The sequence below is a fragment of the Artemia sp. Qi Xiang Cuo genome, chromosome 13 (genome assembly GCF_049724085.1).
Source record: "Artemia sp. Qi Xiang Cuo chromosome 13, ASM4972408v1, whole genome shotgun sequence".
Taxonomy (NCBI): domain Eukaryota; kingdom Metazoa; phylum Arthropoda; class Branchiopoda; order Anostraca; family Artemiidae; genus Artemia; species Artemia sp. Qi Xiang Cuo.
Window position 1 is genome coordinate 16287953 of NC_142806.1, and position 25078 is coordinate 16313030.

The 25078-nt window shown below is 35.1% G+C and overlaps 1 protein-coding gene and 1 long non-coding RNA gene across 6 annotated transcripts in view; both read left to right on the forward strand.

Annotated features, from left to right (window-relative positions):
* LOC148945010 (uncharacterized) overlaps nucleotides 1–25078 on the forward strand; it is a 540330-nt gene that overhangs the window by 212236 nt on the left and 303016 nt on the right. The window lies entirely within an intron of this gene.
* The window catches only part of LOC148945014 (E3 SUMO-protein ligase ZBED1-like), a 31797-nt gene that overhangs the window by 2319 nt on the left and 4400 nt on the right, over nucleotides 1–25078 (forward strand). For 3 of the 5 annotated variants that reach the window (XM_089099493.1, XM_089099491.1, XM_089099492.1), the window contains exons 2-4: nucleotides 1009–1118; nucleotides 3334–3419; nucleotides 11849–11900. In XM_089099493.1, the coding sequence (XP_088955619.1) occupies nucleotides 1025–1118; nucleotides 3334–3419; nucleotides 11849–11900 (232 nt within the window). In that variant the 5' untranslated portion in view covers nucleotides 1009–1024. Of the gene's footprint in view, nucleotides 1–1008; nucleotides 1119–3330; nucleotides 3420–11848; nucleotides 11901–25078 lie in introns of all 5 variants that reach the window. The other 2 variants (XM_089099489.1, XM_089099490.1) reach the window with 1 other exon arrangement.

Here is a 25078-nt window from a genome sequence, read left to right on the forward strand (position 1 = left end):
TAGAACATTTGGTTTTCTTTTCGAATGTGAAAACTTGAATTGGAATTGGAGAAAAGGTCCATATTTTTGTAGATATGAGCTCTAAACGTCTACTGTAGGGTTCTCAATATACTGAATCTGGTTGTTAGATTTTCATCACGATTGCTCGACTTTTTGGTGGTGTTTCCACCCTTTTATCTAAAAACAAGGCAAATTTTCTCAGGATCATAACTTTTGATGGGTAATATCGACCTTAATGAATTTTATATATTTAGAATCAGCATAAAACTTCAATTATTTTGATGTATATATTGTTATCAAAATTCTTGCTTTTAGAGCTTTGGTTACTATGGGGCTGAGTTGCTCCTTACTTCAGTTTGTTACCACACACTGTTTGAAACCTTTGAGTATTTTATCAAAATTATATGGGTTTGAACTTACCATTATAATATTTTTTAGCAATGTTGTATTACCTTTTTATGCTATTTTGTTAATCCAACTGTTTATAGTCATGAAAAAACTGATATGCCACTTTTTTTGTTTTTTCTTGCAACCTCGACTCCGTGAAAGAGAGCCACTATGCAGCAGAAAACGACTATTGACCTGCGTTGATTCAGGGTGGATCTAGAGCAAATTCTTGGGGGAGGCCCAATGTGACATGGGCGCCAATGAGCAACATATTGGGGGGGGGGGCAAGTGGGACAAAGGTGCCAATAATTGACCAAGTTCACAAATTTATTTTAAAAAAAGAGTAAAAAAAAGAAAAGAAACAGAGAATGCGGGCACCAGAAAACTCGTCGGGTGTGGGGTTGGGCAGGGGCCCACGCCCCCCCCCCTGGTTCCACCCCTGCCTGTTTTTAACCTGGCTTTGAAAATGGTGGAAACCAATATTTGTTTTTAAAAACCCACCTGAATGGGAGACTGCTTCTAACTTGTTTGAAGTTTAAAAAAAAATAAAAAAAATTATACAGTGCGTCCAATGTGCCCAAAGTTTTACTAGAAAATGGAAAGCTTTCATTTTTTTTCTAGGTTGATTCTTTAAGATATGAACGAAGATACGGAAACTTCCGTATCAAATAAAAAATCCAAAGATGAGCCTTATACTGTAGTCGTACAGCTGCCCAATTATGCGGGAGAAGGTAAGACCTGTTTAACTCTACACCTTAGATCAGGGACGTAGGCAAGAAGGGGTCAAGATCCTCCCCGCCTCTAAAATGCTCCAGAATTTTTGAGCACTTCTTATTCAAATCATCAATACTTTTATTTTTTATTATTGTCTCCTACGAAAAAGGCTCCTACGTACAATACTGTCTTTGACCCATTTTTGCCTCCAGAGGTGATCATGGTGTATAAGAAGGATATCCAGTCCTCTCCAGTCAGTCGTCTCAGAAGCTTGCAGCTGCGACAATGTCTTCCCGCTCCGGTTGTAAAGAGGCATGAAAGTGTCGCAGTTCGCTTTTATACATCGGAAGGAGTGTTTTTTCGGGGTGGATTTTCTCTATGGTGGGTGCCTTTAAGTAACCAAGAAAATGTTCACTTTGGGATTCCAGAATCGCCCTTGCATAGCAAATGTCCGAGGTAACTTCATCTTCGTCACGCACTTGTTTTCAAAAAATTGGATTGTCCTTTCTTACCTTTGATTGAAATTAATTTTAAGAAACTTTTTCCTCAAAAAAAGTTTTTCATAGAAAAGTATAGGGATACATTAAACTAAAGATGAGCGGAAATAAAGTCAAATAATTTCTAAGAAATAAAGTAAGAAAACAAACTACCACAAATCACCATCATCAAATCTTGGTCATCAAAAATTAAAGAATAAAATTTCGATTTTGCATGAAATTTTATAAAATTCTAACTTCAAATTTAAACGCAAAGTTTTAAAGTTGCTTGGCTAGAAGGAAAAAAAAGGTGCGCATCTTTGAAGAAGGATCCAAGGTTCAGGATGATTTCGAATGTTTTTCCAAGCTAGGAGGGTGGGGGTTAAAACCGTGGATCGCATTGTCAAGTTTCGGGCATCCTGGGAAGGTCTCCCGATCCTTTTGTTTGCAGGTAGGTTGTGACGGTTTCATTTTATTTTAGACACAGTGAAGAAGAAAATAGATAACGTGTGAAGAAGAAAAAAAAATACATAACGAGTATTTTCATAAACACAAATCAACACATAAGGAACGATTTCAGTTCCTTGTGTGTTTTTTTAAATCGGCACTGAATGCGCCGTTATTGAGACTTTTGCCTACGACTTCCCTCCTTCTAAACAGGTACCCCACCATTGGATTGTTAGAACTTGGCATCTATCCAATTATTTAAGTGTCCCTCAACTATCAACCATGAGAGATTTCCGAATTATTAATTAAGTGTTTTTTAATTAATGGATACTGCACATAATTTTCTCGGTCAATAAAAGATACTATATTATCATATAATAATAAGATAATCATTATAACAAGCTAATGAGGTATATTATAATATAATAAGATAATATTAAATATTCTTGAAGCTATCAGATTTAGCTCAATGAAACCAGAGCTACTTTAAAGATGTAACTCAAAATTGACACGCCGTAACGTTTGAAAACAAAAACAGATGATAATTATAACACATAATATAATACACATTAGAATAACAATAATATATAATTATGCTCGGTACACTTTTTGAGGGTAACTTTTAACAATATACTGTTCACAGCATCCAATGCTCAGGACTGAAAGCCCATGGAGTGGCAATCCTGGTCAAAAATACTGTAATGTGCGTAATGGGTTTGTACTTTTATATTATTATCTTGATCATAGCTTTATGAAATGAGTTCTTACTGGTTCTTTGTTTATATGCTCCAGTGCCCCGCTAGCGGTGAAGATAAAAAAAAACAAGAAAAAGAGCACACATAAGTGCTAACTATGCAAAAAAATAATTTCCTTAGTTGTTCAAGCTGGGGTGTGTTAAGTTTCCTGAATGAGTTTCTTGGCAAAAATGGTTCCAATCACTATTTTTTGAAATTTCCGTAAATTTCTTTTCAAAATAACATTTTACTATTAAGACTAATAGAAATGATAGCTACAGTTGATGAATCGGCTACAAATGGTGATCTTTTCTCACCAAACTGTTTTTTTTAATGCACTTTTAAATTTTTGCTTGCTATGGGTTGTGGATCGTTCTTAACTAATTTGCAACTATCGATTCAACCATCCTCTATGTCTTGTGTTGCTGATTGTATTATTTGTATCGCCACAAACTATTACATTCTGTGCTATTAATAAAGCTTTTTCATTATTATTATCTACATTATATTATGATCTTATTTATTTAACAATATATCATACCTATTATTTTACGCATATTATTTTATATAAGCAGGTATGTCTGGAGAGCAAATATATGTCTACGATAGCAGAGAGACTGACTCAAATAGAATGGAGCTGTATCAGCAAATGGAAGTCATAGTATGTATTGCTCATTAGGTTTTATCTAAATCTGGAATTATTTGGAAAACTTAATCGATGTGCTATTAATTAACACACCAAATATCGTTCAAACCGATTTGAGGGAAGAGGTTGGATACAAAGTTCTCAAAACCCTTTGCAAGGGGTAATTGATATGTAAACTAGGAGGAAAACCATCCACTTCCTGATATTGCAGTTGGGACTAATCTAGGTGGCAGGGGTGTCAATTCGGGGAGGAAGGGAGACAGGGGTGCGTTTGCTTCCCTATATTTTGTCCCCCCTCAACCCCGATTTTTAAAATTAGTTTGTTTGCCATTTTTCATGAATAGACACTACTGTCAGTTGATGCTTGTAATGAGATTGAATTCACTTGGTCAAAATTAAGTGGCTTCCGTGGTTTAAATGTGAATCAGATCATACATCGAACTCATGATCATCAAGATCGTGCCACATCTGACTTCGATTGTTTTAATAAAAATACTCTGCCAACTGATGAAGCAAGATGTACCGGGGATCTCCAGTTGAATAGAGGATTTGTGCAATTCTGTGTTCATTTTGGTCACTACATTATTTTCCATACTTAATAATGCTCTCTTATCAATAAGAATCGATGTCCTTCACAAATAATCTCAAGCCTAATATCTCTAATACATTATGCCTGCAAATATTATGCTTTTACATTAGGCCTGTATACCTGATAAACTGTATGCCTACAATTATTGTGCTACTGTGGGGATAGTAGCCCTTAATAGATAACATGGTTAAGAAGAGGCTACTTAGCCCAAAAAAGCCCAACAAAGCCCAATTAATCATCCATTAATCAAAATCCAGTGCAATGGTGTGTTTTTGGGATTTTGAATTAAATCAAATGACACTATGTGTAGCTAGGTTTCGGAAAGCGTGTATCAGCAATATCTCAGGGACGGTTTAGAACAGGTCTTCCTAAACTATGGGTCGGACCCCCCAAAGGGGGTGCATAGCCAAAATATGGGGTTGCAAGAGATTTTAAAGTAAAATTTTGAAAAATGAAAGTCAAATATTCAGAACATTATACAGGAAAAGACATATATTGTAAAGTTGATGAATTTTTAAAGACTGAAGGTCTAGAATGTACTTGTACTTGTACTTACTTCTATTTGTAGCAGGACTCAAGCATCTCCGCTCTTCCTGGCGTTCAGTAGCTTCGTCATTGTAGTAAGCCAAGAGTCTCGGTCATTTGCGAGTGGCTCAATCAATTTGAGCCAGGACTTCCCATCTTCGTCCATACTTCTTGAAGCCACGAGTGGGTATAGGTCAGCCTTGATGCAGACGAGCCACGTTTCCTTTTGACTCCCTCATGTCACTTTTTCCATCCCGGAACAGGTTTACATTTGGGGGCTTTATTGACAAAAGTATGGCAAAGGCGACGAAATGTGTGGCCGAACCATAGGATTCTTCTTTGTTTAATTATAGTGGCCAAATCAGAACGCTGATGGCAGATTTTGCAGATTTCGTCATTGCTGACTCGATCACGGGGCTTAATGTCAATGATTCTTCTCAGAAATGAATGGTCAAATACGTTGAGGACTTGGATGTCGGATGCTTTCATAGTCCATATCTCACAGCCGTATAATAAGACAGACCGAGCAAGGGCCTGATAAATCCTTATTCTTGTCTTCAGGCGAACATTTTTCTGGTGCCATAGAGAGTGATTTAGTTGGGTGAAGGCTCCAGTTGCTGAAGCAATTCTCGACTGAATTTATGATCTGCATCCTGCTATTGGGTCTACCAGAGAGCCTAGGTACTTAAGTTCATGTATCTCGTCTATGGGCGATTGTTCTAGTAAAATTGGGGTGTCTGTGAAAATATATACCGGACGCCATGACTTTTGTCTTCAGGGAGCTTATTTTCAGGCCGACCAGAGAGGATTCTTCAGCTACCTTCGATAGCATATATTAGGTTTTTGAATAAGATTCAGCTAACAAGCAAATATCGTCGGTGTAGTCCAGATCGGTGATCACAAAATTGGGATCTTATTTCAACGCCTGAAAAAGTTGTCATTGCTCTGGTCATAATCCAGTCGATCACGAAATTAAATAAGACGGGAGACAATATACCTCCCTGTCGGACACCAAAATCAATTTGGAACATCGACGAGATTTTTGAACCGATCTGAATTTGGGCTTGCGTGTGCTGGTATTATGCTTGGATGAGTCTGACTATCTTTGCTGGTACTCCATCTTCTGTCTTGGCCTTCCAGATTCCATCCCTTAGAACCCAAACAAAAGCTGTGATAAAAACTATGAACTAATACGCTGTTGGTGTCTGTCGTTTTTCCCTTTCTTCAAGAGTTAGTCTTAAGACAAATAGTCGGTCAATTGTACTCACGTCTTGGCAGACTACCGCTTGATTGGGCCTTGCCTTTACGTTGTGCTAGATCCGAAAACGATTATGTAGCACTATGGTTAACATCGTTGCGGTGATGCATAAGAAAGAGATACCACGACAACTGCTGTATTTTCTCTTTAGTCTTTTTTTAAAGACCAGTATGTGAATGGGGTCTCTCGAATTCATTGGAACCATCGCGTCTTTCCGTGTAAAGGTTAATCTATGGAGCCTTTAGGAACGTATTGCCCCTCCACACCTGTAAAGTTCGACTGGGGTAACATCAGGACCAGGGCCTTTATTACTTTTAAGGCAATTGATTGCTTGTTGGACTTCATTTAACGTGGAGGAAGCCACATTCACGTCATTGTAAATACTGCTAGGAGAGTTTGGTTCCTGCAGGTCATCAGGGACTTGGATTATGGCAGCGCTCATTATCATCTATTGCTGTGGAGAGTTGGTGCTGGTTAAGTAGTTTTGTCAAAGTGCTCCTTCTAGCGATTTTATTATTTCGGTATTATTCGAGAGTAACTTGCCGTTTTCATCTTCGACGGATGTACTAGTAGGCTTATGTGATTTACTCCTGATTGGTTTTGGGAGCTTATACATCTTCCTGGTGTCTGATTTAGAGGCAGCGGCTTCCATGTCTTCAGCAATTTTCTCCCAGTACTGGTTCTTATCATTCTTAGCCGACTGGTGGCATTCTCTTCTCAAGAACAACTACGATTTTCTGTCCGATTTCTGTTGCTTGTGCTCAGCCAACTGAATTGTGCGTGTTTATATCCACTTTTTGGATAGTCTTTTGCGGTATCTTATCGTAGCTTCCGCAGCCTCGTGGATTGTTTTGCGTATGGTCAACTACTCTTCTTCCAAACTTTGAGTTTGCTCGCCGTTCACTTGCACTTGGATAGCTTCAAAGCGGTTAGACAACTCTAAGCAGAATGCCTGTCGTATATTAGGATCATCGAAGCGATTGGTATCAAATCTTCGTAGAGGTTTCTTCTTGGGGCGTGCTGCATGTCGTAACTTTAGATCTAACTTGACTAGAAGATGATCCGACCCATGTTTCAGGGCAGGGCTGTGGCAGGGCTTGTGTTTGAATAAGGTATTGGTAATGACCAAATCATTCGTCATGGCAAAGTGAAGAAGTCTTGATCGCCTGGAACTGCTAAATCTAGCTCCAAGACCGAAGTGGCCGATGGCAGACTCAGCATTGGATACTTTTGCCCCAATTCTGGCGTTAAAGTCACCTCCAATAAAGATGAGGTTTCGTTTTGAGACTTTCTTAAGTGTACAAGTTAAAACTTGGTAGAAAAAGATCTGCTTAGCTCTCCGGTTCGTCTCTGGTTGGAGCATAAACTACAATAACTGATATGTTGAATAGGTGGCATTTGAATTGCGCTCTTGCTACTCTATGTGAGATAGGTTCCCACTCTAGAAGTGACTTCGCTGATAGGGGGCTTAAAATGATGCCCACTCCACCATACGCAGATCCATCAAGGGACCCAGAGTTGAAAAAGGAGAAAGAAGCGTCGTCTAATCTCTGAGCCTTCCACAATGCCGTTTGTTCGAGTTTATGACAGGAACATTTTGTCTATGTTGTAATGAAACATTTCCCCCGCTTTACGCAACTGGTTTGATTGGCACTTCATCAAGCAGACCTTCCAGTATCCTACACTGAGGGGGTTGTCTATGTTTCCGAAGTAGTACCTCAGCTTGCCAATTTTTTGGAGAAGGCGCTGATTAAACCTTCAACGCATCGCTTGCCGGGTATGAATGGGCTTGCCAATTTTTCAGAGAAGGTGCCAATAAAACCTTCAACGCATCGCTTGCCGGGGATGCCGTAGTATGGGTTGTACTCTTTATATTGCCTTGCCTTTCGACGTCTCATGTAAATATATTTGCTCGTGCAGGATTCCGCTTCCTGATGGAATCCTATGTGGTTGGGCATGGAAAAAACTGGGAGAGGAACTTCTAGTTGTTTCAAACTGCCTACCTAAATTAGAAAACCAAAGTAAAACTTTTCCTATGTTTAACTAGAGACAGAAGACTAGACTAACCTGATGGGGGACCACACCTTCCAAACCATCAGGACCATCCAGACTTTTTAAACCCAACCTAGTTCACAAGAGGTCTAGAATGGAAAAATTGCTATGGAATATACACAGAAGGTGCAAGAGCGATGACGGGCAAAAACATTGGTTTTAAATCATTTTTTAAGCTACTCATTATGATCATATAAATTTTGCTCACTACCTTATTCACCAAGAGGCCATTGCAGCCAAAAAAGTAGCACCATAATTGAACGATTTACTTCAGAATGCTGTCAAGATTATAAATTTTATTAAGAGCCATGCCTTTAACAGTCACTTATATTCAAATCTTTGTAAGGATGTGGATTCTGTCTATATAACTTTATTGTTACATGCAAAAGTAAGATGGCTGTCAAGAGGTCAACGTTTAAGAAGATTATTATTATTGAAAGACGGAATTGAAATTTTTTTAACCAAACGAAAATGTGAACTAGCTGCTTTTCTTCAAAACGACTTATTGCTATCCAAGCTGTGTTATTTGCTGGATATCTTTGCGAAATAAAACAATTTCAACTTTTCTTGTCAAGGACAAAATTGCAATATATTTACTTATAATGATCAAATTGAATGTTTTATTAAAAAGATTGATATTGTGAAATATGGGATAGAAAGATCACTTAAAAGTGCTAGAGACCTAGTTCTGCACATAATTTATATTAAATATTGATTTAAAAAAGGTAGCCTGAATTTAAAATCCGCTTTGTACTGACTTAAATAAGATTGACCACGTGCCACTTCAAGCTTAAGGGGAATTTGCTGAGCTTTTGAGTGATTCAAACTTAAAACTACAAATTCCAAAAAAGGCCTTGACTGAATTCTGGATCAGGACTGGATTTGGATCAAAATTTAATTTGTTATGCAATAAAAAACATGCATTTCCATCTCACTAAAGTTTTCCCTTTCATTAAATTTAATATTTACGACTGCGTTCGAATATACTCGATTGAACTAAGACGGTCTAAATTCTCTTTTATTTATGTTATTGCAAAAAATGCAATTTTGATGAAAAATAAGGCGTATGATTTTTGTAAATATAATAAAGACAACCTTTGTGGAATTTTTTATTTTAGATTTTTTTATCTTCCTAAACGATTTCTAAAAGTATATATTTTCATGTGTATATGTATATTGTTACCTAATAAAGAAATTATAAAAAAATATGTATTTGTCTTTCAATTATACTTATAAGGGGTCGCCAGGAAACTTGCAATCATAAATGGGGTCGTGAATGAAAAAAAGTTAAGGAAGCCCTGGTTTAGAGTATTAAGCTGGAAGTTTCAGGGTATGTTTAGGGGGATGTTGAACTAACTAAAAGGCACTATGTGCATGCTGATACTACTGCTAATGCTACTACGATTACTGCTACTTCTAAGACCAATGGCATTGAGGTGAAACTTTCAGGGAATGTTTAGGGGGAGGTTGAACTATATCAAAAAACACTATGTGCATGAATGTTGCCAAAAGGATGTATCAGGAGTGGCTTAGAGTATGAATTTGAAATTTGAAATGGAAGTTGAAATGGATGCTGAACTAAACAAAAGGCTTAGAGTATTAAGTTGAAACTTTTAGGGCATGTTGAGGGGATATTGACTTAACGAAAAGGTATTATGTGCATTCTGCCACTACTACTATTACTACGACTACCATCACTACTGAGGCTTAGGGTTTGGAGGTGAAATTTTGAGGTTGTTGACCTATATTAAGAGAAACTATCTGCATCTAAGTTATCAAAAAGGCGTATCTGCAATATCTTGGGAGCGGGTAAGGGTATTAACTTGAAACGTTCAGGCCACTATTACTAGTTCTAGTACGGCTGCAAATGCGACTGTTTGCAACTGCAACTGTAACTACTTCTGATTAAGACACCTTCGAACTGTGATTGCTTGCAACTTCTACTACATCTACGTGTGAATACTTTCAAGCAATGTTGAACAAAATCAAAACACACAATGTGCATGCTGATTGTCAAAAGGGCGCATCAGCAACATCTCAGGAACGGCTGAGGACATTAAGTTAAAACTTTCAGGGCATGTTGAACAGTGCTTGGAAATAGCTGTTTTGTTCCAGTATGTCAATAGGTCTAATAACTATGCCTCTGGGAATGTAATGCTCGCCACAGTCCCTGGAGGAAATGCTGTAAATTATACAGTGTCCCAATTGTTTTCATATAGTATTTATCATGGGGAAAGAGGGGGAATGTGTGATCGTGGGTGTGCCAGAAAAGGCTAAGGGTATTAAGGTACGGGTATTTTGCTACTGCCCCCTTCCCCCTCTCCTAGCCGTAAGAGTCTAAAGCCTATTGCTTCTTTTGCGCTTTACTGAAAACGAATTGTATCACAAATATTTTCTTTTATAATCACAAAATTGGAAAATAAAAATTACACTGAAATAAAATATTGAATTGCTGAATTATCCACAATTAGTATCATTATATATCATATATTCGGTTTATTCTTATAAATTCTTTCCAAGGAACGTTCAAGACGCATACAGTTTTCAATAAAACGCAAAATACGTAATATGCTTCAGACTTTTGCGGTTAGGGGAGGGGGACGCGGGCAGTAGCCAAACTCCTGTTTGTAGTTCGTTTCAAGTTTGACTTGAATACTCGACTTTATTTATTTATCAAGACATATTTATTTATCAATATTGTTACCTGTTATCTGTATGTTTGCTATGATTTTTATTTAATTTCAGTTCGTTTTGAGTTTCATTTATTCTTTAATAGTGATTTCTGGTCGTTTGGAATTTGAATTGTTATATAAATTTTTTTCTACCGGTTTTGAATAAAAAATATAAAATAAAAGAATGAAAATTTAGTTGTCCAGATTAAACAAAAATTTGAAGCTTATCTTGATTCATACCACTTTTGTCCATGGCAATTGGATGAGCAACTATATTTGAAAGATAGAACTACTGCTGTTACCATTGCTGTAATCTTAATAACTCGTAACAGGGCTGCTCCTACACGAATATTTTATTTGCTACGAATAATACTACCACGCTTCTACTATTAATTAACATTGACTTCTTTCATTAAAAAAAAAAAATAATAGTCACCGTCACTACTTTGAATACTGTGCCATTTCAGAAACGAACAGGAATAAAATTTAGAAATATATTTTAAAAAAAATGTAAACTTACAAAAGATCCCAAGCCGTTCAAGCTAGTGAACGGCTTGAACGGCAAGTATAGTAAAGAATCCCAGATTTGCCTCCCAATCACTCGGACTCTTTGTCTTGACTTTTTCTACAATTAGCCATGTCTTGATGCCTGCAAAATACTAGATTTTAATTCAAAATCAACAGAGTTCGTTGACTTTGAATTAAAATCAGGTATTTTGCAGGCCTCAAGACATAGCTAATTGTAGGAAAAGTCAAGACGGATAGTCCGAGTGATTGAGAGGCAATAATTACCTGGTCAGCAGGGGTATAATTTGCTATGGGTCAGGGGGGTGGGCAACTTCTCCCTTCAGACCCAAGTTTGCCCTTCAGACCTCAGTTTGCCTCCCCAGCAAAATTTTGCGTTGAAAAAAATCTTGTCAAAACGAAGATAAGCCTGCATAATTCAACAATCTAGAGAAACAGGTCAGTTTTCTTTAGTATATCTTTGCCTTTATGGTAATTTATTAATCATTTTTTTATTTTTCACTGTCATTTTCACTTGATTTGGGAAAATTGGGTCCAGCTTTGCCCCCCCCCCCCCAGGATTTTGACGAATTTGCGCCATTGCTGGTCAGCAGTAACCAAACTCTAAAAACGAAAACTTGAAAAAATGTATCAGAGTCATGTGACTAGCGTTGACTACGTAAAGAGGAACAGGTATCCCATGTCTTTTTTATTATTTTGATTTCTAGGCCCCTTCATAAGAGGCAGTTGCTGGGGCTAATTCCAAAGTAAATTTCAAATTGGCGTTCTTTTTACTGATCAGAAGCGATTTAAGGGCAACGGAGTAAATAAATACTTTTTTTAGGCTGAAGATGGGCAAAATCATATTGAACCTTTTAAGAATGAAGACCAAGAATGTAAGTTGACTCTCCTTCCCTATCATTTGCTATTATTTTATAAGTATTCAATTTTGAACACTGTTGTAAATTGAGTGTTTATGTTTCTACTGTTCTTAGATTCTCTCTTTCTCTCTCAGTCGTCTCTCTTTCTCTCTCTTTCTCTTTCTCTTTCTCTCTCTCTCTCTCTCTCTCTCTCTCTTTGTCTCTCACTAACTTTCTCTTCTTTTCTCTCTCTCTTTCTCTATCAAACTTCAAGAGTCAGGATTTGATTTTACATCGTCAAATATGGAAAAATTTCTTTCTTTGGTATGAAAATTTTGTTTAAAACGAATAAATAATAATAATTTGTACCTGAAAAATACAAAAGAAACTTTCCTATGATAATATTAAATATAAGAAACAACAATGTAAATTAAAATTATTGCTCGAGAAGACTATCGTGCGATTGAAGCTTTCTGTAATCACGAAATAATAAAATAATTAGAATGATAGCACAAGAGGAGCCAAAAGCTTCCTGTTTGAGAGATGTACCTGCATTGAATGCAGGATAACAAAATAATAAAATAATTAGATAAAAAAATAATAAAATAATAGATATGATAGCACATAATAAAATAATTAGAATGATAGCACAAGAGGAGCCAAAAGCTTCCTGTTTGAGAGATGTACCTGCATTGAATGCAGGATAACAAAATAATAAAATAATTAGATAAAAAAATAATAAAATAATAGATATGATAGCACATAATAAAATAATTAGAATGATAGCACAAGAGGAGCCAAAAGCTTCCTGTTTGAGAGATGTACCTGCATTGAATGCAGGATAACAACATATTTCAAGTTTGATATTATTTTTCAGATAGATATTCAGAATTTTTTTTAAGTTTCCGGGAAAATCTTAGAGATCTTAGCTCTGCGCCTTCACTTCTTTCGCTGTTTTGGACAACAGCTTCCATAAACGATTGTTTATTTCAATTGTGGCTGTAAATCAAATTTTCTATTCACTTTTTTGGCACACTTTTTTTGGAATAAAGAAATAATTAGAATGATAGCACAAGAGGAGCCATAAGCTTCCTGTTTGAGAGATGTACTATTGAATGCAGGATAACAAAATAATAAAATAATTAGATAAAAAAATAATAAAATAATAGATATGATAGCACATAATAAAATAATTAGAATGATAGCACAAGAGGAGCCATAAGCTTCCTGTTTGAGAGATGTACTATTGAATGCAGGATAACAAAATAATAAAATAATTAGATAAAAAAATAATAAAATAATAGATATGATAGCACATAATAAAATAATTAGAATGATAGCACAAGAGGAGCCAAAAGCTTCCTGTTTGAGAGATGTACTATTGAATGCAGGATAACAACATATTTCAAGATTGATATTATTTTTCAGATAGATATTCAGAATTTTTTTTAAGTTTCCGGGAAAATCTTAGAGATCTTAGCTCTGCGCCTTCACTTCTTTCGCTGTTTTGGACAACAGCTTCCATAAACGATTGTTTATTTCAATTGAGGCTGTAAATCAAATTTTCTGAGGTTGTAAATCAAATTTTCTGAATGCAGGATAACAACAAATCAAGATTGATATTATTTTTCAGATAGGTATTCAGAATTTTTTTTTTAAGTTTCCGGGAAAATCTTAGAGATCTTAGCTCTATGCCTCCACTTTTTTCGCTGGTTTGGACTACAGCTTCCATAAAAGATTGTTTATTTCAATTGAGGCTGTAAATCAAATTTTTGGTGTTTGGTGTTTTTTCTCAGTTTTTTCACATACGAGATGACGCACTGCAGCACTCAAGACGTTCAGCAATATCAGAGAAATTCCATTTAAAACAGCATTCGTTCTCCTTTTTTTTTTGAAAACGTGGGAGTCAATAACTTCGGTTGAGGTTTTTGATTATGCAGGTTTGATCACGATCGTGATTATACTTTTACCCCTTTTATACTTCCAAGGCTTTCAACTCTAGATATGGCACCAAAAATGCCATTTTTGGTGCAATACAGCACTTTACGGTGGGGTTATCAAGACAAATTTACAATAAAGCCAAATTAATCCTAAATTGTATATTCTTATGCTTAACGGCACAAATAAAAACGGGGAGTACTGCTAATAAATTTCCCAAGAGGGGCAGAGGTAAGTGCTGCCATGTTTCCGGTTTTAGGTTTTTTAAGTTTTAAGTTTCCGGGAAAATCTTAGAGATCTTAGCTCTGCACCTCCACTTCTTTCGCTGTTTTGGACTACAGCTTTCATAAACGATTGTTTATTTCAATTGTGGCTGTAAATCAAACATTCTATTCACTTTTTTGGCACACTTTTTTTGGAATAAAGAATTATACTCAATAAATCATAAAAGGCTGAGTCTTATTCAATGACCCCCAAAAAATGACGAGGAAAGATTCTCCCTAATTTAATTATTTTTCCATTGGAAATTGTGTAATTGCCTTGAATTGATGTCTTAAATTAAACCAAACATTGTCATCCTAGGGTTGAAACTGGCGCTAATGTTCAAGAAAGAATAATCGACGCCATCTAGCGTTTATTGTTCCTTGTTGTTACGATAAAGTAAAATTAGTGTAATTGGCAAAATTAGTGTAATAATAAGTGTCTGATCTCATTTTCTGAAAAAATCACCATTGCCAAGTTTGAACAAAAAAAATGAAACGGCATATAACGCCAACGTCAAACGCTAGATGATTTTTTTTTTTTTTTTTTTTTTTTGGCGTTAGCACCAATAAACGAAATGAATGGGAAATTTTATAAGATTAAAATTTTATTAAAAATTAAAAATTTAAATTTTTAAAATTTTTATAAGACACTTAAAAATTTTATAAGACACTTAAAAAGTTTTTTTACATTAGTATAATATTAGATATTCTCGCCAGCAGGAAAAAGGGAAAGAAAAAAAATAGTTTAGTTAAATTAATATATGTATAAAGAGATGAGAAAGCACAAATGCTATAACAAAAAAACGAAAACTAAAGGAATCTAACAATCTGTAGGTTCGTTTTTAAACAATTCTATGGTGATAATTCGAGCACAAACGCAAGGCAAAGTGCTGCTATATGCTATTGTGTATGTCTGAGTTGCCTTCTGATATGAGGCTGAAACAAATGAAACTATCCTTTTATCTAAAATCCTTGCCTATAACTTAAGTCCAATTAATTAAACTCAGATACTTGTCAACAGTTTTCTTTATTCTCTTATGTTTTAAAAATTGGGTGAATGTTTTCGGTTAATCTATCAAAAACGCTTTTACTTTTTCAAAGTCAGTTTGACTTTGACTTTCATTTCGTCTTGACCTTTATTTTTTAAGTTCAAGCTTGTTAGGGTTTGAAAGTAAAAAATTGTCATATCTTTTTCAAGGTGCTGGTCTGTTTTTTAATCAAACTTTTAGATTTAATCTGTATTCTCCCACATCTTGATGTATGCTATTCCCCTTTTATTAGGTAATTATTTCGATTTCTTTGATATTCCTAAAACTTTGTGTTCGTAAATAATAAGAGGTAAATAAAAATATAAAATAAAAATAATAACAAACCCATTATCCGTTAATCATCAATGCTCACTTCAGTCAATCAATCTATACTCAGTACGAAAACATTTATTTCATTGAGTATTTTTTTTTCTCAAGTCACGAATTTAAATAGCCTAATTAAAAAGAGAATATTTGCTTTTATTTCAAGCACTCTGAAAGTCTAGGACGTAGCCAGGGAAGTGACTAGGGTACCGACTCTCTAGAAGAGTAGAATAGTAAAAATAAACGTGAAAAATACAGAATCCACTTATTTGAGTTTCTGTTTCGATAAAAAGCGAGATGTTGTCAATCAGCAAGTGTTGTGATAACTACATAAGAATATATATTGTGATAACTATATTAGTTGTATAACTATATAACTATAGTGACGAAGACCACTCTGCTTTTCCATCATAAATACAAACAACAAGTAGAATTTGTTTTTGAATTAAAGGGAATTTTTGAGTTAAAATCAACTTGGTGGACTGTGATGAAAAGCTTGAGAGCTATGGCTAATTGGAGTAAAGCCAAAATAGACAGTCTTAGTGAGAGGCAAAGCTGTATAGCCCTTTTCCAGAATTGTATAAAAATGGTATCATTTCACTTGTTGAAAGATAGTATATCATCCGCTCTAGGGCAGAACTAAGGTAGATAGACATGGAGTAAGGGTAACTGAAGTGAGTCCTGGTTGAAGTTCCCTGAAGTAAGGATGCTAGTATTGTTTTTTTAAAGGATTTTAGTTTGAGTTTCTTTTATGTTAATTTCTTTTATATTTTATTTTAATTTGAGTTTCTTTTATATTTTCATTTGTTTTGCTGAGAACGGCCCTTCGATATAACGGAATTTGCGTTAATTGAAATCCGCTAAATTACATTAGTTGAATATACTAGTAAATAAGCAAAAATGAAGGTATGGCAAATATTGTAACATATTCAATCAGTTTGGAATTATCAAAAACCTGATTTTTCATTGGAAAAATCTTCATATATATATTTTTTTTTTCATAAAATCTTTTATAGGAACTTCTCTTTTATTAGATAATTATTTTGATTTCTTTGATCTTCCTAAAACTTTGTAACAAACTAACGTAATTATGAGTTATTTTTGTTTGGTCAAACGCTAATTAGGGCGTGGAAGATCAAACAATTGTTCTGCAGCTGGCAAATATTGTAACATATTCAATCAGTTTGGAATTATCGAAAACCTGATTTTTTATTGGAAAAATCTTCGTATAATTTTTTTATAACATCTTTCAAAGGAACTTCTTTTTTATTAGATAATTATTTTGATTTCTTTGATCTTCCTAAAACTTTGTAACAAACTAACGTAATTATCAGTTATTTGTGTTCGGTCAAACGTTAATTAGGGTGTGGAAGATCAAGCAATTGTTCTGCAGCTGCTGATTAGAACGTTTCTGGCTACTGCTGAACGTTTCAGCTGCTGATTAGAACGTTTATTGCGCTTTAGGGGAGAATTTATTGCTTATTAGTACTATTGGAGTCCATTTTCTAAATTTTTTTGTTCTGCTCCCATCAAAATTTTTGCAAGTGCAAATAGGCACTACATTTAATGTTTATTTAGTACTAATTCTATTCTAAATTTAAAAACCTTTTTCCAAAAATTAGTTTTTCAAAGAAAAATAAAGAATTATATTGAACCAAAAACGAGCAGAAATAAAGTCATACAATAATTCAAATTTAAAACAAACCAATTGATATTAATGTTTAAATGAGGCCCAAAATGAAAAGAAATTAAAATGAACACGACAACAGTGCTTTTACTGCCGCGGCTTTTGGTGCTGATTTATATGTACTTTAATGAGATGAATCCAAATAGAACATTAGTGTTTGGCTAGAAGCTCCAATTTTTAACATATGGGAATTTGATGCGGCATAAGACAAATGAAAACAAAGTATCATATGGAAAAAATTAACAATTAGTTTTAAACCATTATTTTTATTTTAAAGACGATAAGCAAAACAAAAACCATAGAAATCAGTATAGGAATTAAACTAAATGCACAGTCATATATTAATTTTAAATTTAATATTAAATTTAGTTTATAGATTTATTGATGTAATATTTATTAAACTTATTTTTTGATTTATTAATTTAATATCTAATTTATTTATTTTAATTTATTTAAATATTAATCTAATATTTATAACGTATATTTATAAATTTAATATTAATAATTTGTAATCTAAAATGTTTAATATTAATTTAATATTTAACATTTAGTAATGCAAAAACAACTACTTGAAACTTAGGAAGCTTCACTTAGGTGACAGTCTAGAATTTATTTTGTTGGAAAATTACCTTTACAAACTCGAGCAGCAATCTTAAATCCTCTCTTACTTGGTAGTGATCCAAAAATAGTCTTTATTATTGGTGAAATCTTTCATCCTTTCTTTCACCGGTGGCACCATAATCTTCTTGAAAAAAGTTCAAGTTACTATGTAAACAGTGAACTTTAATGATCATGTTTTAACCAATATTTCTAAAACCAATAAGCATCTCGTTCACCAGCGTATCATAGCTTTCGGCAATGCGGTTAACCTAAAAATTGTCTATGACCTCAACAAATAATATCTTTCCTTTTCGCTCAGCCTCGTTCATGGGACCTACAGAGACAGGATCTTCCATAAGTTGTCTAATTTGTGGGTGATTATAAACTCCAGCTTTAATCTGTTCTGTGGTCCACGTGAGGCATCATTCTTCTTATTTTTGCAAAACATGATCCTTCCGTATATAGAGCCTTTACAAACTGCTTCGTGAAGCCGAGCTTAATATGCACTGGAGGGAGGATGATTCACTTTTGTGCAACAAAAAGCTCATTAGTGGTAATATTTTTCCCAGGATCTGTATTTTTTCTGAGCCCACTTGTTTTTCACCTAGTAATTTTTCTTGTCTCTAGTATGCCAAAGTCGCAAGAAACAAGGAGTTTTCGTATAACCACTTCGCTGTCAAAGGACAATTTGACAAAGGACAATTGGGACAAAGGACAAAGTGACAGTTTCTATATACAAATACAAACAGACATTTAAAAAAAGGAAACCTTAAAAAATTCTGGGATATTTTTTTTTTATTATTATTATTATTGGCACATTAACAATTTGACAATTTGCGTAAACTAACAGTGACAACTAGTATTTCGCGTTCGTCTGTTCAAGAATGATAATTTTGGGCAGGTTTCAGAGAAACCAATATTTATTTGGAGAAAATCAGGAAAATCCTAAAAATTTCAGGGAAACCCTAAAAAATTCAGGACATTAAATTTTTTCATATATAAATATAATGACAATTTACAATTTGTGTGACACATAATGATAATTCGTATATAAAATTACAATTTGTATTTAACGTTCGTGCGTTTGCCATCATTAAGTCCACACAAATCACCCACTGATGCTCAGAACGCTTTTATTTTTTTGTCGGAAACCAATTTTCGTCGTATGAGCATTTTTTACATATCCAAATTTGTACTATCATAGGGCAGCACGCCAGCGCTGCCTAAGTAAAGAACGATGTGGGCACAATGTTTTTTTTTTTGGTTTTTTCTATATACCCGGGTACTTCGTATCGAAGGAGTTGTCGTAGAAACTTCGAAAAGGGCTCATTCGATTGAAACTTGGAGTGGCTAGTACCCTTTTTAATATTCGAAAGTGATTGGAGGGAAACTAGCCCCCCCCCACGCCCATTATTCCACCAAACACATCTAATCAAAATTTTGAGATAGCCATTTTGTTCAGCGTAGTTGATTTCCAGATAGAACATATGTTTTGAGGAGGACACTCACCCACAGCTGTCAGGGCAAGGGTTTTAAGTTATGTCCTGGGGGCATATAAGGTTTTTGAAGAAGTCGTTGTCGTAGAAACTTCAAAAAAGCTCATTCAGTTGGAAATTCACAGGGCTAGTGCAATTTTTAATAGTCAAAAGTGATTGAAGGGCAACTAGCCCCCCTCCCCTCCCATCATTCCCCCCAACACATCCAATAAAAATTTTTGAGATAGTCATTTTGTTCAGCGTAGTTGATTTCCAGGTAGAAAACATATTTTTGAGGAGGACACTCCCCCACAACCCTTAGGGCAAGGATTATAAGTTATGCCCTGGGGGTATATAAGGTTTTTATTGAAATCTTTTTCGTAGAAGCTTGAAAAGGGGCTCATTCGATTTGAAATTCAAAGGGCTAGTACCGTTTTTAATAGTCGAAAGTGATTAAAGGGCAACTAACCCCCTAACCTAACCTAACATAAACCAGAGACGACACACACACAGAGAGAACACACACACAGAGACGACACACACACACAGACAATACACACAAAGAGACGACACACACACAGATCACACGAACACAGAGACGACACGCGCACAGACACTACACACACAGAGATATGACACCCGCACAGAAACGACTCACAGAGACGTAAGACACACATAGACAGACGACGAACACACCGAGACGATAAACACACCGATATGACACACACACAGAGATAAAACACAAAAAGAGACGACACACACACCCAGAGACGACACACACATAGAGAAGACATACATAGAGATAATACACATAGATACACATAGAGATAAGGTTTTTACTGAAATCTTTGTCGTAGAAACTTGAAAAAGGGCTCATTTGATTTGAAATTCAAAGGGGGCTAGTACCCTTTTTAATAGTTGAAAGTGATTTGAGGGAAACTAACCCCCCTCTCACGCCCACCTTTTCCCCAGAGACTCCCCCACAACCCTCAGTGCAAGGATTATAAGTTGTGCCCTGGGGGCATATAAGGTTTTTATTGAAATCTTTGTCGTAGAAACTTTAAAAAGGGCTCATTTTATTTGAAATTCAAAGGGCTAGTGCCCTTTTTAATAGTCGAAAGTCATTTGAGGGCGACTAGCCCCCACCCCTCTCACGCCCACCTTTTCCCCAAACACATCCAATCAAAAATTTTAGATCACCATTTTATTCAACGTAGTTGAAAGCTTCGGAAATTAGGTCTTTCAGGATGACAACCCCTCCCCTCACAGCCCTCAGGGCAAGGGTCGTAAGTTATGCCCTGGGGGCATATAAAGTTTTTATTTAAAGCGCTGTCGTAGAAACTTCAAAAGGGTTCATTCAATTGGAAATTGAAAGAGCTAGTACCTTTTTTAATAGTTGAAAGTGATTGGATAGCGATCACTCATGCCAACCATTTTCCCAAACATATCCAGTCAACATTTTTAGATATTTATGTCGTTCAACGTAGTTGAAAGTTCTCGAAATCAGGTCTTTTAGGATGATACCCCCTCAGGGCCGTCATTGCAAGGGTTGTAAGTTATACCCTGGGGGAATTAAAGTTTATATCGAAAGTTGTTATAGAAATTTCAGAAAGGGCTTATTTGATTGGAAATTGAAATTGCCCTTTTTAATAGTCGAAAGTGAGTGTAGAGTAATTAATCCCCTCTTACGCCCACCATTTCCCCAAAAACATTCAATCAAAGTTTAGAGATAGTCATTTTGTTCAACATAGTTGAAAGTTCTGGAAATTATGTATTTAAGGATGACAAACCCCCGAGAACCCCAAGGGCAAAGGTTGTATTTTATGCCCTGGGGGCATATAAGATTTTATAGATAGAGTTGTAAAACTTCAAAAGGGGCTCATTCAATTCGAAATTGAGAGGGTTAGTGCCATCTGTAATAGTCGAAAGTGATTGGAGCGTAACAAACCTCCCTCTCACGCCCACCAGTCCTCCAAATACATCTAATCAAAATTTTCAAATAGTAATGTTGTTCAACGTAGTAGAAAGTTCTGGAGATTAGGTATTTGAAAGTGAACTCAGGATATGCGCTGTAATTTATGCCCTGGAGACATAAAAGGTATTTTTAGAAAGCGCTGTCGCTTCCAAAAGAGCTCATTCAATTGGAAATCGTAAAGCCTAGTGCCCTTTTTACAGTCAAATGTAATTGGAAAGCTTGACATTCTTATAGGAAAGTTTGATGTGGCTATAATATATTATTTTTTGTTGTTGTTGTTGTTTAGACCAGGGCACTTAGCATCAAGAGAGCCGTCATGGGATCTTTGAAAAAGCCTTATTCGTCTTAAAACAGAGCTGGCTGATGCCCTTTTTAATAGTCGAAAGTGACTGGAGGACAATTAATCCCCCTTCCACTCCAACCCTCCCATTTGCCCATTATGTTTAAAAACTAAATGTTACCTTAAGATTAAATCAAAATGCACTGTGATAATGCTAATTCCCAATAAAGCATCTCAGCAGTATCCCAAGAACGACTGAGGGTATTATGTTCAAACTTCGGGGCTATTTCTGCTCTTAAAATTCAACCCAATCAAAAAAGCTTAAGTGTATCCAAGCTATCATAGAAAGTAAACAGACTTTTTTGCGAATGGTATCAAGTTTTCTATCTCAGGTGAACTAGAGGAGATCTTAAACTAAATTACACACTACTATTTGTTTCCAGATTTTTAAAAGAGTGTATGTTGTTAAAAATTGCTGAAAATTTTTCTCAAGCATATAAATAGCTGGCCAAAGTATAAAGTCTTAAAAAACGAAAAGATTTAAAGTATTATTTTTTTTTTCCCTGAAAAGACTATGTCAATATAAAACGAACAGAAATTAATTAAAAAAACTTTTTCTATAAAATAAGTTTTTCAAAGAAAACTCCATTAAACAAAAAAAGAGCAAAATAAAATAATCTACTAAGCCATGAAACTACCACAAATCAGCACCGATAAATAAATGAAACTCAAAACGAACAGAAATTACAATAAATAACCGAGTGAAACTCAAAACGAGCAGAAATTAAAATAAGTTGGGCACAAAACCCCTATGCCTTCCCAAGGCCAGAACAAAATTTGCACTTTACTGAAAAAATATAAATTATTTTACTTTTATAACTTTAATAAATCAAATAATATTAACATTTTGATTACTAAATTGAAGTATATGTATATCAAACTGACAATGCATATTCATTTGTATTTTTTCAGTTAAGTGCAAATTTTGTTCTGCTACGTGAAGGCATAGAGTTTTGCACCCAACTTATTTTAATTTCTGCTCGTTTTGAGTTTGAATCGGTTATTTATTGTAATTTCTGTTCGTTTTGGGTTTCATTTATTTATCGATGCTAATTTGTGGTAGTTTCAAGTTTGGTAGATTATTTGATTTTATTTTTGCTCTTTTTTTTTAATGGAGTCCTTTACTTTTCTTTGAAAAACTTATTTTGTAGAAAAAGTTTTTTGATTAATTATGTAAAAGAATACATTTTAGGCATTGCTTACAATTATCAATGAATAAGCGCCAGTCATTCAGAGAATATTTTAGAATACCCATTTTACCTAGAAGGCCTTTAATGTCATCACAAAATACAAGATTGTGTTTTGATTGAAAAAGGATCAAAATTCCTTTTTCTCTTTTACAGTAAAGTGTGATTTTGGTTCATTGCTCCAGTAATTATTTGTCGTTCAGTCTGGAAGCAAGTAATTCTAAAGGGTTTTTTGACAGTTGGAGGTCTCTAACGACGTCATTCGGTTTAAATGTTGAGGAAATGATTAAATTCCCTCATAATCGCAGTCACCCCGATTATTGTTATCAGAATAATCATCAGAGTAGCAGTATTCTTCCTCACTGAGCTTTGGTAGCTGATGAAATACTGGTATTGGTACGTCATCATCGTAAGCTGCTGGTTGTCTTGCAGAGGACAAATCAGGATAATAACACTTATTGTGGTTGTTTCTATCTATCCCATTAGTATTTGCAACACAGAAGTAGCAGTCATTACTATGGTTTGTCAGTTCCCTCCAAACCATCAGCACATCAAACTTGATATTTTTGTTTTCCCTGCTGCCCAACGTCGCAAATGCTCTGCATAATTTTTACAGACAGATTTGGTGCCCATGCTTTGTCCTGTTCACCAGATTTGGCACCAAAGTGCCTGATTATATTTTCTTTATAAAGTTAGTAATTGGTTTCTTATTTCCTTGAAAATTGGACTTTCAACATGCATACACATCAGGATGATTCACACATTCTTCTATTTGAACTAGAACTAGTTTTTGTAATTCTGAAACATAGACACGATAAAAGTAAATCGACCCATGAAACAGATTTAAGATTACAAAAAAAAATATACTATGATAACAAGCATGGGCGTAGGCAGCATTAGGGAGCATATTGTCTAGGGGGGGGGCAGTCGATAGTGTGATGGAGTTTTATCAACTACTTTTTCCAAATCATCTGCTTTTTCAGCCATATATAATGTAAATTTGAAGGTCTAGGGGGGGGGCAGCTGCCCCCCCTGCCCCCTCCCTACGCCCATGATAACAAGTATTGCTTCTGAGACATATCCACCTAACCGCCACGGCGAGAACTCTCCAACTAATATTTAGTTCACACGGATGGGATTCCCATCATTCCTCAAAGGAATTCTTTTCAGAATTGATCGTTTTACCCTCATGTCTTTCTATCGGTTTTTTTTTTTCAACTTTTCCCCTTGAAACCCGATGGGTTTCATGGGAATTCCAAGCCGAAATATTAAAAAGTTACAACCATGTCGAGACTAAACCATCCGCAGACCCGTAATCTTATAGCCATGGTGGAGAATTATCAATATTCATTTGACACTTGTCACAAATAATATAAAAACACAAAGAAAAAACAACAAATATGGCAGGAAATTTCTTGAAATGGGAAATGACGGCATGCGGGCGGGCATGTCGTTTTCTTTTTTTTTTATTTATTAACTAATTCCACATATTCTATCAAACTGGAGCTAGCTAAAACTACTGAAAATGCTGCCAAGGCTAAATCTTCTGAGTCTGAATCATTCATATTGTATTGAAATTTTTGCTTCCCTTCATGACGTCTTGTGCGTTCGAACACTTTCCCATGAGTGTGAACAGTTTCCCGTCGATCCTTGATAGTTTCCCTAATCGTTTCCCATCCGTGTGAACTAACTATAACCAACTTCAGTGTCACCCCTCACTCTATTACACGCAACGCTAGGTAAATGCTAAACGCCCTACTGAATCTGTCTGGAACTAAATGGACCTAGTTACAAGAGGCGTGGCTAGATAGCAGCACTAGTTAGAAACAGACATGGTTATTCGGTTTATGCTGTGATTGCACTATCGAAATACGGAAATTTCATGCTATATTTATTACGTTTATAATGCAGTAGCACAGTTAATGCTGCTATATTTTAAGTATAATTTTTTTTAAAGTAGTTATGTTTGTTGCAAAACATATGTCCCTAGGCCCAAACCATAATATTATCCGTGTGTTTTTTTTGTTAGTGATTAAGGTTTAAGTTATCTTTGTTTCTATGTATTCGATTGATTTTTTTTTCTTTTTAGTGTACTTTACTCCGCTTGTTTTGTATAAAAGTGGGTTACAAATAAATTATTATTATTATTATATTACAAATAGATAAAAATGCAGATTAGTTATATATAATTTTACATTATTGGTATATAGTTTGATTTAATAATAAACTTAATTTTGGGTTAATAGCACTGTGTCTCAAGAAATGTAGCTGATCCAAAAAATTGATTTCATGTTTGTATTCAGCATCCCAAAAATAACGTGAATTCGCTTAAAAATCTAATTCCCCCCCCCTCCAAAAAAAATTTCTTCCAAACCAAAAGACAAATTTTCTTGTTGG